The sequence below is a fragment of the Limulus polyphemus genome, unplaced genomic scaffold (genome assembly GCF_000517525.1).
Source record: "Limulus polyphemus unplaced genomic scaffold, Limulus_polyphemus-2.1.2 Scaffold237, whole genome shotgun sequence".
Classification (NCBI taxonomy): Eukaryota; Metazoa; Arthropoda; class Merostomata; order Xiphosura; family Limulidae; genus Limulus; species Limulus polyphemus.
Window position 1 is genome coordinate 366,030 of NW_013665847.1, and position 15,028 is coordinate 381,057.

Sequence of the window (15,028 nt, forward strand, 5' to 3'; positions counted from 1 at the left end):
AGAGAAATTCAGCTCACCTGAATCATTAATCTATTGTTTCTCTATGCAACTTTGAAAAATTATTCATTGGATGTCGATGATATTCACCATTATTATTATTATTCTATTATCATTACGTTAATGAGTTCTCGTGCGAATAAAGTAGATAAGCAAACAGTTCCGTTTAAATTGATGACTTGCTGTTATAAATGAAATATGAGGTGATGATTTACGTTGTAAAACCTACTTGTGTTTTATCTTCTCCTCCTAGTAACATAAAAAATTTAAATATGTAGAAAATTATAGACCTTCTTAATAATAGTGTTATATACGTGTTGTTTGTTTCATCTTCTTGGAAACAGTAACCATAGGCTTAAAGCTCTGCTTATGTATTTCATAGCAACCTGTAAAACAATGGACTATGTAAAACTTGCAGACCTACCAAGTTTTGGCCATATTGAACGAGGCTTACAACGTTGGTGCATGGAAATATCAATGTCTATCATCACAAAAAATATTACTTTTCTGTCTTGTCTAATAATACTGTCAGGACTATGTGGAATAGAAACTCAATTCGGAGGTAGGAATCATTTATACATTTTCAAGAAACAAATTTTATGTTATTTGTGTTTCAAGAAAACGTAATTGTTCTTGCTTCTTTCTTGTTAAGTAAATTGCGACTGAAGAATTTCGTTGGTTCATTTTTAAGATTCGTGTCATATTCAGTTATTATTACATTCGAAAATAACATATTGAAGTTGGTTATTTGACCAAATGAAAAACTTCTGTGAAAGCAACTGTAAATATGTATCATCCGCGTAGGAAAATTCCCAGATATGTTAAGAAACCGTTATATAATTTATGTTATAATGTTTTAATCCCTGGTCGTATTGTCAGTGAGTTGAAATAAGCACATACCGAAAAATAATCTTCTTAAAAAAATTTATAAGCGAATATTATTTTTAAAATAATAACTCAGATTTATTTCTTTTTTACTTTTAATGACCAATATGTGTTTCACCTACCTTCAACACTGTAAAAGCCGAAATTAAAAGTCCTTATTAAGATCAAAATACATGTATGTATTGGTCATTAGCCAAATTCCAGTTTTTACGTGACATTTGTTAATTATCTCACAACTAAGTTTGGCTACAGTGTAATTATTGTTTTCAGTGTAGAGAATCTATAATTAGTGATTGGAGAATAATTAACTGAAAATACCTCTGAATGGTGTTCCAGCAGATAGTGGTGAAATGACATAATAACTTTGTTTTTGTTGTAATTCCGACTTCTTTTAAAACAATATAAATGCCGATCTGTTGTTAACGAAGAACTTTAAAAGTAATCAAATTTACCATGAAAACAGTAATCGAGTAGAACACTAAAGGTAAGATAACTCTCAGTGATTAAGAGTATTTTGAAGTCCCAAGCCATGTTGGATCGTTTAAATGGCAAATTGCTTTCTGTTTTACCCACGTGGCCATCTATTTGATGATGAGGCTTTTTAAAAAAATTACCAAAGTTGTTAAATATGACATTTTAAAGTATCGTTCAACAGAGATGAATAAATTCACCTAGTGGTCAATAAGTGAAACGTTAAAAGAATCAATTGATATTTAGCACTTTATAACTTTAAACAAAAAAAATATTTTTCGGGAAACAATCTCAGAGGGCAAATTTTGTTGCGTTTGTTATACTAAGAAACCAAACTTATTGAAAAAACGAAAACCATGGATTTGTTTTCTTTCTTATGCCATCTAACATATTTCACAAGTCGAAAGCTAAATTCGTATAATTCTTGGCTCTCTAAAAGTTGCCCCCAGTGGTACAGTGGTATATCTGCGGACTTACGACATTTAAATCCGGGTTTCGATACCCGTGGTGGGCAGAGCACAGATAGCCCATTGTGTAGCTTTGTGGTTAATTACAAACAAACCCTAAAAGTTCGATTACTCTACCTATCTCCTGACATTAAAACATGCTCTCGAAAATATACTAAAATAACGAACTTAATTAATTATTTCTTATTCAGTATTCAAAACATAGTGACCGTCTAGAAAAAAAAATGACTGAAAATACTTCATTTTAGTATTTAAGAATATTAAGCAAGACTGTAGCTTTCATACAAAGTTTAGGTCAGGTTATAAAGTATTTTATCCATACTTTAACATCGTTTGAATCATATAAGGATATCAACAATACTCTTTTAACAATTGGATATGTATTATAATCTCAAATTTCACTATTTTTCTTTTTTTGGATATGAATTTTAAAGGCTCACAATAATATGCGAAGGTGAAGTATCATGAAACGTTTTATTGGTACTGAAATACTAATACATTTTGATCTACATTCATAGAATGGGCAGTAGTCAGCGATCAAGTTGGAAGTATGTACTATCAAGTTATTGGAAAGAAAGCAAAGTTTCAAGATGCATCCAACTATTGTGAATCAAATGGTTTCAAACTGGTCACGTTAACAGACCTTGAAGTCCACAAGGCCTTGAAAACACTACTTTCCAGCTCTAGCGTTGAATTTGGAGGATTATGGGTAGGATTACATGACCAACAGAAAGAAAGAGATTTTAAGTTCACGGATGGGAAACCGGCCCCATATCTATCGGAAATCTGGCTAGATGGGCAACCAGATAATGGAGGACGGCATACAGATAATTGTGCTCGTATTCAGCATGATTATAATTTACTAGCCGATATGGACTGTAATAATAACTATTTTGGAATATGTGAAGCTCCACAAATTGAGATACCAGGTACGAATTACTCATTTTACAGTTGCAGAAATAATATTTTTGTTTCTTTATAATTTACTCTAACGATTTTCTGTAGATAAGTGAGTATTGAGTCTAATAACGTAAAAAAAGTGTTTAAATAATTATTTTTTGTTGTTAAGCTCAATGTTACCACAAGGGCTATCTGTGCTGTACCCACCACTGGTATCGAAACCCAATTTTAGCGTTGAAAGCATGGAAACTGGGGGCATATGAAAGTAATATAGTGATTATATCTATTTTTGATCCTTCGTTTAGAAAATTGTAAATTTCTAATTTTTTTGGTGGAATATAGCTATTAGAAATAAAACAAAAACTATTTTTCTATTAGTGGAAATACAGATCTAGTATTTGTATACTATTATTAATGAAATAAAAAAACATCATCTAATAGGCCAAAATAAAAAATTAGTATGTTAAAAATATATTGATAATAATAGCATAACTCAATAAATTTATTTCACCGCAAAGAGAAGAAAACAAAATATGTTCTTTATAAAATGCGAACTGGAGGTACATAACATTCAGTAAAACATTATCATATCATTTAGGCAGATTTTGCTAACATATAATATTCATTTAAAAACTAATCTCTGCACATCCTACTGGGAATGGACGATACGTGAAATATCAACTTTAAATCATTAAGATTATTACCATATTTAATATAATATTACGATGAAGAGTAGCGGAGGCGCTCTGCTAGTCGAAGTCTATAATTAAAATGTTTAAATAACACAGGAATTGTACAAAAAGAAACGGAAATCTTTAACCTTTTTATTTATAATTTTGGAGTCTCTAAGAAGGTAAAACATAGACTGTTAGATTTCAAAGAAGCGGGGATTGCGAGTGAGCGTGTAGGTAGATATTCTTTAACATGAAATAATGAGTGTATCCCGAAGAACAGTGTCATTAAGGATATTGAACAATAAAACCACATCAGACATAATAGTGGTCAAAAAACACTAAGTTGACAGATCGTGACAGAGGAATGAGGCAAAAACAAAGGCCTAGAACGTCAAATTATGCGCATAACTTAGCGTTAATCTACAGTCCAGGGGTCTCCAAACCTTTTTGGACAAGGGCCGGAAGGTAGATCTTTTTAAGCTTCGCGGCCGGATGGGTCGTGGTAAAATTAAGTAGGGATGCATACATGATCAGATTGGTTTTTGCTCAATTACGTTTTATTATATTATTATTTTAATAAACTGTTGGCGAGCCGTAGTTTGGAGACCCCTGATCTACACAGACCAGTCTTTGTCAAAATTCGAATGGAATTGCAAAAGACGGATTAACTTAATAGCTCTACCGTTCATAAAACTCTAACAACACCACAAAATGGAAAATCCCGAGTAAAATGATGTCAAAACATAACAATTGTACCGAAGATTAGTGAAAGAATGTGTTCTTAGAAGCTGAATTATTATTATTTTTTTAATTAAATGGACACGTTTGGGTGGTGAAGACCAAAAGAAGCAAATAATTCTAAAACGTCTTGTACCATTAGTTAAGCATGAAGGAAGCGTGTGATGGCATGATCAAATTTATTTTAGAATCGTTCAGGGTCTATGCTCTAACTGAAAGGTAAAGTGGCAGAAAACGATTACTTAAACATTATTGCCAAATGGAGATTATTGGTTTTAGTAAGAAAATGCACCAATTCATATAAGATTGGTTCAAATAATTAGAAGAAAGAATTGGGGCACTTAACATTGCTAACACATTAACCATATTTAAGTGTTATCGAGCCATCCCCCCCCCCCGGTCGGGAAAGCTTGATTGTGTCACACACTTGTGCTTGGAATAGGCACAAAACTGTTTGTTTGTGTGTGTGTGTGTTATAAGGTTGATAGTAAGATTTACGCATTAGCTTGTATGGTTTCCTGCCTTTATTTTGGTATACCTTGTATATTTTCAAGTATTTCTGTGTGTTGTGCTTATAGTCTTATTTTATGGTATTTTCAGTTTATTTGCACAGCAGATATTCACGACATAACCTATGAATGGAAATAGTCGTTTCTGTTTAGAAACATTGTGCTACTGTATGCAGATAAGTACAATAAACGGCAAGAGTAGTTATCGGGCCCAATTGAGTGGCACGCCGTTAGAGGCCGACACACTTATGTCGACCCAGGCAATAAGGTAGTGAGAGGGTACAGATGATGACGTCGTAGTTCCACAAAATGGAATCAGATGGCATGTTACTAGGGCGCCATGATAGGCGGAATCTGTCATGTCGCCATGATAATGGAAGTTGTCCAGAAAGCGTGTTGCTAGTTTCACGAAGTGGAACCAGAGGATGCGTTGTTGGGTCACCATGATTACTTCATTATAGAGTGTCTCTACATGTGATATTACATCATCAATGTCTAGATTTAGTTATGTTCTAAAAGTTACCAGTAAAGCTATTATTTTAACAAATAATAGGAGGATAGTGTTACTAACACATTTAACGTACTGCTGAAAAGTTTTTATCACAACTAATGTTTTCATGAATATTAAAGAAAACAGCTGATTGTGTTTTTATGATTTAGTATACGTTTAATTTTACAGAGTTAAATGCTTTTTCATAATCTATAAATCCCACACATAAAGGTAAGTTGTATTCATTTGATTTTTCTATTATTTGTAAATGATCTGTTGTTGAAATATTTTTCCTAAACCCTGCTTGTTCTCTTGGTTGGTGTTTGTTCTTTCCAATATATTTTTTAGTATTCTCGTGAATAGTTTATATAATATTAAATGCTTTAGCTACAATAGGCGTCAATCTAACGTACATCGAAATCTTAAGAGATATATATACATAGATGCAACAGCAAAAATACATCTTGATAAAGAGTTATCATCAGTGATAAAGATAGAGAGAGAGAGGTGAGAAAGGGTGACCCAATATCTCTAGAACTGTTTACAGCAACTTTGCAAGAAGTATTCAGACAAACTGAGCTAGAAAATGAAGGCATAAAAATAGATGGTGGCACATTAACAGATCTAAAGTTTTCAGATGATGTAGCTCTCTTTACAAATTCAACAAAAAAGATGGAAGCCCTATTAAACAGTTTAAATACCAGTAGCAAGAAAGCGGGATTAAAAATACATAAGGGAAAAACCAAATATATGACCAACTATCATGACAAAGATACCATCAAAATTGAAAATGAAGAAGTAGAGAAAGTGTCAGAGCATAAATATTTAGGACAAACTCTCAAAATGGAAAACACAACAAGGGAATAAATTATGATAAGAATAAAGGCAACATGGCGATGTTTTGGAATGTATAAAGAAATTCTAGAGGATAAGGATATCCCCATTACTTTGAAGAAAAAGATCATGGATCAGTGTGTACTACCAGTCTTAACATATATCTGCCAAACATGAGCATTAACAAAAGACAAGGAAAACCACACAAAGAGCTATGGAAAGAAGAATACTTGATATAACACTAAAAGACAGATGGAAAAATGATAGAATAAGAAAATCAACAAATATAACAGGCGCAGTAAGGTTCATTCTAAGAAGTAAATGGAAATGGGCTGAGCATGTAGCAAGGTATTCCAGTAATAGGTAGACATTAATAACAATGGAAGGGCAACCTAGGACAGGGAAAAGATGTAAAGGAAGTGAAAAGAGAAGATAGAGGGATGATATAGTGGCGGAAGTAGGAATCAGATGGATACAGTATGCTAAGAATAGGAAATATTGGACTGGTCTAATGGAGAGCTACATCCAACGAAGGATGACTGCAGCTTAGATAGATAGATACGTTTAATGTACTGATTATAGGTTTTGCTTTCATACCTAATCATACTTTTGCATTTCCTGGCGTTTTATATGTGAAACACTTTCATTTCTATAATTAATATATATATAACATCCTGGAAAGGATGCTTATTTAAATCTTTATCTTTATATTGCTAAAGTTTAAAGGATTATAAAGTAGATTGTAAGTTTAATGTTCACCGTACTTAACTAGTGATGATCAGCTTTTGTATGTCACTGAAATTAAAAGCTAGAAAACATGATTAATTTGTTTGTTTGTTTTTTTAATTTTGTGCAAAGCTACACGAGAGCTATCTGCACTAGCCGTTCCTAATTTAGTAGTGAAAGACTAAAGGGAAGGCAGCTACTCATCATCACCCACTGTCAACTCTTGGGCTACTCGTTTACCAATGAATAGTGGGATTGACCATAACATTATAATGTCCCCACAGCTGAAAGGGCGAGCATGTTTGGCGGGACGGGGATTCGAACGTGCGACCCTCAGATTGCGAGTCAAGCGCCCTACCCACCTGGATTGCCGGGCCTATGATTGATTTATAAAGTTTGAAAAAAAAATATGTACTTTCTTGTAGACAATGTCTTTTAACGTAAGAAACAACAAATTGAAATATTTTTTTAAATCATTTTTATTGTTATCACACTTAATTTACAGATTTTTGTTCTTAGAATCTTCAAATGTAGGATACATGAACGTTATTTTTGATAAATATTGCATAAAGTCGCCTTTCTTTACAGTACCCCTAAAAGTTTTATTGATAGGACCTGATAGACTTAACTATACGTAAGTGAAAACTATAAAGTAACATGGGTAAAATGAAATATTTTGTCAAGAACAATAAAAATTATAGTTATATGGTTAGATAAATAGTATATTTAAACCATAAAGTCAAACTAGCGAAACAGTCCTGATATTTAGAGATGTTAGGACGAAAAATCCACCCTCTTCAAAAAATGCAAAAGGTATGATTAGTTATTGAAGCGACAACTATAATTAGTATGTTAACTGTAATAGTAGCACTATCCAGTTTTACAAACAGAGAAAAGTATCTCATGCGAGTTAAATATAGAAACGGAAACTTTAGAACTGATGAATTAGTGAAATGTTTTATGCATAAGAATGGATAAAAGTATGTAAAGTAAATTATTGGCTATAATACTTTTTTCGTTCAAATGATGGATGATATATGTATGATAAATATTGACATGTGTAACAGTGTTATAATTCTCGTTTCGTTAAATTAATAGCTTTACTTGTAACTTTTAGAACATAATTAAATCTAGACATTCATGAAATAATCACACGTTGAAACACTCTATGGTGAGATAATCATGGCGGCCTAGCAACACGACACGATTTTTGGACAACTTGCGCCTGTCATGACGCTCTAGCAACGCGACCTCTGGTTCCACATCGTGGAACTATAACGTAATCTTCTCTGGTGCATGGCAATATGACATCATCTTCTCTACCCCTTTCCCCTCCCTATCACCTTGAGTCCACACACGTGTGTCTCCCCACGACGACGTCCCGCTCAACGGGCCCGAAAACTGTTGGCGAAGTTTTCGATACAATGATTTTTTTTCAAAATTTATTAAAAACTTCAGACGATTGGTTTCGGTATATGGTTACCACCACCAGTCCAGCTGATGGTAATTTTGTTACAGAAACTCGTCGGCACAAGTCATCAATAATAATAATCATAATATAATATTTTCAATTGTGCCAAGACATTTTCGTTTCTTAGGCCTGGTATGGATTGATAGTTAGGACGTTTGACACATAATCCGTGGGTCTTGGGTTCGAATCGTCGTCACCGAACATCCTTGCCCTTTAAAGTTGCTATTATGGCCAGTTATCCGAGTATAAATATTCATGGCTAATACAAAATACCCGAGAGGCCGACCCCAAATCTATATGGAATTAAGATAGAATGAAGAAGAAATTGTCGTTTCTTCTATTTATTTATATAATATAGTAATGTTTATTTATGCTGCTATGTTATGTATAATTACATGTCTAACAAAAGTCGATGAAATTCTTAGTATTATTCATTTCTTTTTAATAATAGCCATGTTTGGTTGCGAAACGTCTTTATGATTTGGCTGAATGCTTTTCAAATTGCATATCTCAAGATAAACTCATGATCAACAAATAGCTTCATGAAAACTTGAGGTTCAAAAAAGGTGTACATTTAAAATGTTCACAAAATGGACAGGGGATGTTGTTAGCCCTAATGCTTACTAGGGAAGAACAAAATAATTTTATTATGGGCGTCGTTATTTGTGTATATTTTCTATAATTACAATTACCTAGAAAAAGTAGATAACAAGTACTTTATCTAAAGTTGTTTGATATTTAAGCATTTGGTTTTTGACTCATCCATTATCGTGATAGCAAGTGATCCCTTGTTTCTTTCAATCTTGTTTTGTAATCTCTCAGAATCTATTTATTTAAGTTCCCGTTTTTTAAGTATCAAAACTCAATTGTTTATGTTTTCTTTATTCAAACTGATAATTTATTTTTATCGATGTTATACTATTATTTAGTTTTATTTGATGCAGTTAAGTAGCGTTACGGATTTGTATTTTGTTTAAGCTGAGTGGAGAAAGCCGGCGTGCTATAATGGTTAGGGTCTGAGGTTCGAGATGTGATGCTACCGAGCAAGCACCTCACTGTTAGCTTGGAGTACTTTATAAAAGTACCCATAAATCTTGTTATTTAGTTCGAAAAGCCGAACAGAAGTCTTGTAGCAACGGATGTTACTAACTCCCTGTCTATCGTCTGATCAATAGGTCAAATTTACAAACACCTATATCTAAATCCCAGGGTTCTCTGACTTGAACGTTTAGTTAGGCATAAGCTGACTTTCAGATTTAAATTTTCCAATTCTAACTGAATATGGTTTGTTTATTTTGTTTTTATTGGTTGAGTTAAGTGCATGTCTATTTTTTATTTTGTTTGATTAAGCTTAATATATCATTATACCTATTTAGAATTAAGAATTAGATTTTTGTTAAATGCATTTCAGTTGATTTGTTTGTACTCGTACATGAATTTTGTTTTTGTTTGTGCATTATAAAAGTGCTATTCAATCCTATCATTTGGTTCGGAAAGCTGCACAGGACTCTTGTAGCGACGAGTGCTGCTGTGAGACTGCTTTTCATGAGGTTATGGTTTATTCTATTTCGTTAGAATTTTTTTCTTTTCTTCCACACACACGATTCTGACTCTGTTTCTTTTTATTAGTCTAGGATTATACCTGTCATCATTGTGGTACTCACAGGGGTCCTCATCTTGGTTTATTCATCCAGTCTTAATGGAAAAATACCGCACAGTTCAATGTCCTTATTTTTGAATAAATAGAGATTTCGAACAGAATAGCTAAAGCGCGTATAGATAACATGGTGACGAAACTAAAGATTTCTCGTTTTAAAACTATTAACCAAGGCGTTATTTAACACATATTTAACAAAATTGTAAAGCTTAAAGGTGTGACAGGATCAATAATTGCTTATAAATAAAAAGTTCACACTTTTTTTACTGACATTTAACCGTTTCTTTCTCTAAACGCGGTTACTTTACCTTTATAATTATTAACGCCTGTAACAAAGCAAAATCCATCTCCAGTAACATTTCATTAATTTCACAAGAACAACATTAACTATATCATTTTATAATACCCTATCATCCCATAGTTTCACATTTGATATTTTTAATATTTTACAGAACGACCCTATAACTAAGGATATTCTCCCTAACCGACCTACTGTTGCCTACATAACTCACGTCTCCAACCGACCTACTGTTGTCTACATAACTCACGCCTCCAACCGACCTACTGTTGCCTACATAACTCACGTCTCCAACCGACCTACTGTTGTCTACATAACTCACGCCTCCAACCGACCTACTGTTGTCTACATATCTCACGTCTCCAACCGACCTACTGTTGTCTACATAACTCACGCCTCCAACCGACCTACTGTTGCCTACATAACTCACGTCTCCAACCGACCTACTGTTGTCTACATAACTCACGCCTCCAACCGACCTACTGTTGCCTACACTTATAACCCACACCTTCATGATATCCTTGCACATTCGAACTTATCTGTTGATAACAACAAAGTCAACACTAGTTCTAGATGTTCTCTATGCAGCCCTTCTTGTTGCATAAGTTATGCTCACATCGATAGCCATTCTTTCATTGTTGGGACTATGAGTCAATACTATATAACCAACTCTGATATACAAATGAAAGTAACTTGTGTCACATCTTGTACATTGATGAGACGGGACGCATGGTTGGTAGACGATTCAGAGAATATCGTCGTCACATAATTAAATGTAACACCGACAAACACGTTTCCCTACATTTTAATAGCAAAAAACCACGACCTTTCACATCTTCTTGTGTAGTACTATGGTCTGCTCCAAAGAACAAACAAATGCGGAAAGTGAAGGACATTGTTTCATTTTCAGTTTAGGCACTTTATCCCCTAGTGGCCAAAACGAAAAATAGTATTTTATTTTCGACTATCTGTATATTTATTTTTCCCAATTATACTGTTAGAGACGCTTCCTGTACACTTGTTAACGTGCGTATATTGAAAGTTGTACAATTGTTCTGTTTTTGAGATTAACATTTTTGAAGAAGGGCTAAGGCCCGAAACATCAACAGTATTACCATCATTTGTCGTGTCATGTAGTTAATTATTCTATCTTTTAAATATCTTAAACATTTTTTTATGTTAGTCTAAAACGACTTTTCATCATTCTAGCCTAGATCTTTAACTAGCATTGTTGAGTAATAATTGATCAAATATGTGATTAGTGTAGCTATGAAAGTCTTAAATGGTGCTTTACGAGTAATATTTGTATTATCTTATATAATTTTTTTTAGAATGTCCCTCAGGTTACGAACTGTTTAATTCTATGTGCTACAAAATCCACGACTCTCCAAAACAAACCTTTAATGATAGTCAACTATACTGTAAGAATGCAAAAGGGATGTTGGCTAGGATTCCAGATAATCAAGTCTGGCAGTATCTTTACAATGAGTTACCCAAGAAAGACATCTCCTATTGGATTGGCATGACGGACGAGGCTGAAGAAGGTGTATGGCGTTATGTTGATGGTAACAAAGTTCCACAGTCTTTCTTCGAAGCGGATCTGTGGGGACCTGGACAACCTGATAATTATGATAACAGTCAACATTGTTGTGATATGGACGTGAATGTTCAACACAAAATCAAAGACGTCCGGTGCTCAGAAACCAAAGGTTTTATCTGTGAAATTATACCTAATGTAATAAAAGGTGGGTATCTGTTTTCATATTATTTTAAAGAAATATTCACAGCGGCTTCGTCAACGTAAAATACTGGTTACTCTAAAAGTGTAATATTGTTTTATTTACTTATAACTTTGTTTTTATACAAGATAATATTATGTTATTCTTATTTATTCTCCAAAAGTGTTCTGCAAAAATAAGTTTTTTTTATTATTATTCCAAACCTGTACTAGGTCGCTTTTCTTAATTTATTTTGTGCTGCTAGCACTAGTAGAAAAGTAATAATCCATAATATTTATATATATAATTTGCTATTTTCTACAAACATTTCATAATATATTGGCTAGCCACATTGTTAGGAATTCAAACAAAATCAAACTGAATCAATTTTTTTCACAACAATAATAGCCTTGATTTCGTGTGGAATAAACTCTACAAAATGTCAAGAAGTTTCTTGGTCTTCACTAAGGAAAGTTGTTTACAATTAGCTCATAACGAGGATTACGGTGGAGAATATTACATTGAAGCTCATCCCAAAGATAATCTATCGGGATGAGATCTGGTTATTATGCTGGCTAAGGAGGATTATTCAAATCACTATATTGCTTTTCGAACTGATTTTGGACAGTAAGAGACTGGTGAATTGTCTTACAAAAGCCTTTGTCTATCAACTGGTAGTGTATCAATAGATTACGCCACACATTTCTAGCTTGTATCAGTCTACAGCTTCAAGTCTAAGCACACTGAAACTGTTCTTTCTTCCTTGCATCCAATAAAAACTGTTTTTGGCAAATATGTAGCATTTTTTCTATTGTACTGTAGATAGTGAAAACCTTGCTACAGTTGAGGTAATTGCTTATTTTATTCAAAATTTGATACCTCTTGTGTCTTACAAACCTGTCCAACTGCCTTTTCCCTCTGTCAAATAACAAAATATGGCTGTTATATTATGTTTCATAGTGACTGATGTATTAATGTTTGATTGACACTGTTAACAGACTATGAAGACAGCTGATTTTAAATACCTTGTTAAATAAACAACCTTTCATAAAGGCATTATTTCTAGAAAAGTTTCAATTATGATGCCCCTATGAAAATCGAAGAGATCCTTTTTCTTATCCACTTTCTTCCAGATTAAGAATAACGTGACTACATATCTGCATTTAAAAGACCCAAACAATCTCCTGACTTATCATATACCCATTATTTTTTGCAAATAAAAGGAGTAAATTCCTAATAAAAGACCTATCAGTGAATAAGATTCATGACTTAAATAGAGCAAATGTTGTAAACGCTTTTTGAAATATGTTCATTTGGAGAATGTATAAAACAACAACCAGTTGTCCTACTAATTTATTTCATTAGCAAAATGGTTAAAAAAGAACTAAGAAATAGAAAAATAGTCGAATTATATTTATTTACACAATGTAAAATAAAGATATTGTATGTAAAGGTATTGAAGACTATGGTGTGAGATGATTTATCAGAGAGTCTTATTTGGTTTCTTCTGTAAGTTTAGAGTGTATGGTAAGATCCTGAGAGCTCAAGAAACAGGATTTATTTAGAAATTTAGATAAGTCGTCATAAACTAGGTTAAAACATGAAATCTAAAAACGTGGAGCCAGATAAGTGAGCATAAGCTGCCGTTTTGTTTGGACCTGCTAACCTTTTCGCTTTATGTCTTTGAACTTATTTCAAATCCAGATATGATTAATTTCTCATAATTTCTCATAAATATTTAAATTGAGTGGAAGTTTTACTGTTTTGAATAGTGCGTGCAAAAAGTGGCGTTAATAGATATTAGAATAAAAAATAAATTGAATCGTTTGGAAACTAAATAAAAAACAATAAATTGCCAACCGAAACATATCATGTGTATTTTGCAAGTATTTTCTAGAATTGGAAACTCAAAATTTAAAAATTACAATACATATATGAAATATAAACTCAAAAACATTTATATTCTTTTTATCCCAGCAAAAGTCAAACCGTTTCAGACTTTTGTGAATGGTGTCAAGTGTTTCGAATATGTACTCCTAGATGTTCATAAAATATAACATCAACCCTTGAATATTAGCATCTAAAACGGGCGTAGAACATTGTCATCGTAACTTCGATCTTTGAAGATTAGCATTTGAAAAGGTGTAGATGAATATGACCTCAACCCTTGAAGATTAGCACAAAAAAAGGGTAGAATATTGTTCATTATGACCTCGACCCGGGAAGGTCAACATCTAAAAAAACTTTGAACGTCGTATTACTTCAGTCCTTGAAGGTCAACACTTCGCAAAGTATAAAGCCTCGTTTCATATATGTTCTCGACCCTTGAAGGTTAAGATCAGACAATAAACAACAGCTAGTATGATTCAATTTGTTACAACTGGAATTTCCCAATAAAGCATAAAAACTTTTACAATATAGTCTGTTCAAATTTTTTGGTATTATTTAAATAATTTCATAAATACGTTAATTGAAAATTATTTTAGTAGATTTCTAACTTGACTTTTTCTACCCACAGGCTGCCAGTCGGGAGGAAAAGCGCACAATGGAGTATGTTATTATGTGACGAATTATAAAAAGCCTTTTCTGAGTAGCGAGCAGCTTTGTCAAACTGACTACAGTGGAAGCCTAGTTCCACTTGTGGATACCGAAACTATGCAAATAATCATAAACTTCGCTGACATAAATGGAAAGAGTTCTGAAGATTTATGGGTAGGCCTGACGGATGAAGAAACAGAAGGAGAATGGAAGTTTGTGAACGGGTCAGAAACTAAATTTAATCCAGAACTGTGGATGGATATTGAACCAAATGATGGAAATTCAGGAAACGAAGATTGTGTGATCATCGATGATCAGAAACAATATAAGCTTCAGGATACAGATTGTTCATCAGAGCACAGTTTTATATGCGAGAAACTTGAAGTTCTTACTAAAAAAGGTAAGTAAGAGTTTCTTTTGATTCACACAAACTACCTCTCGGATGTATTAATCCATTTCAAAATTAATGTGCTACAAAGATGTCGAAATCAAAGAAACTGTAATGCTGATTTCCTTTTTTTTTCATAAATTCTACACTTTCTTGACTATGTAATTAAATTTAGAATTTGATTGATAACAAGGTGTAGGGCACATTACAACCTTACCGTATAATAAGCTGTAATATTAAAACATAAACTTATGGTATACAAATCAC

At 33.0% G+C, this 15,028-nt stretch overlaps 1 protein-coding gene across 1 annotated transcript in view; it reads left to right on the top strand.

The window, feature by feature from the left end:
• Nucleotides 1–14,781, top strand: part of LOC106478643 (macrophage mannose receptor 1-like) — a 165,205-nt gene extending 150,424 nt beyond the window's left edge. Inside the window, exons 2-5 of the mRNA XM_013939200.2 lie at nucleotides 380–559; nucleotides 2,339–2,749; nucleotides 11,449–11,862; nucleotides 14,354–14,781. Of these exons, the coding sequence (XP_013794654.2) occupies nucleotides 394–559; nucleotides 2,339–2,749; nucleotides 11,449–11,862; nucleotides 14,354–14,781 (1,419 nt within the window). The 5' untranslated portion in view covers nucleotides 380–393. The remainder of the gene's footprint in view (nucleotides 1–379; nucleotides 560–2,338; nucleotides 2,750–11,448; nucleotides 11,863–14,353) is intronic.
• The last annotated feature ends 247 nt before the right edge of the window (nucleotides 14,782–15,028 follow it).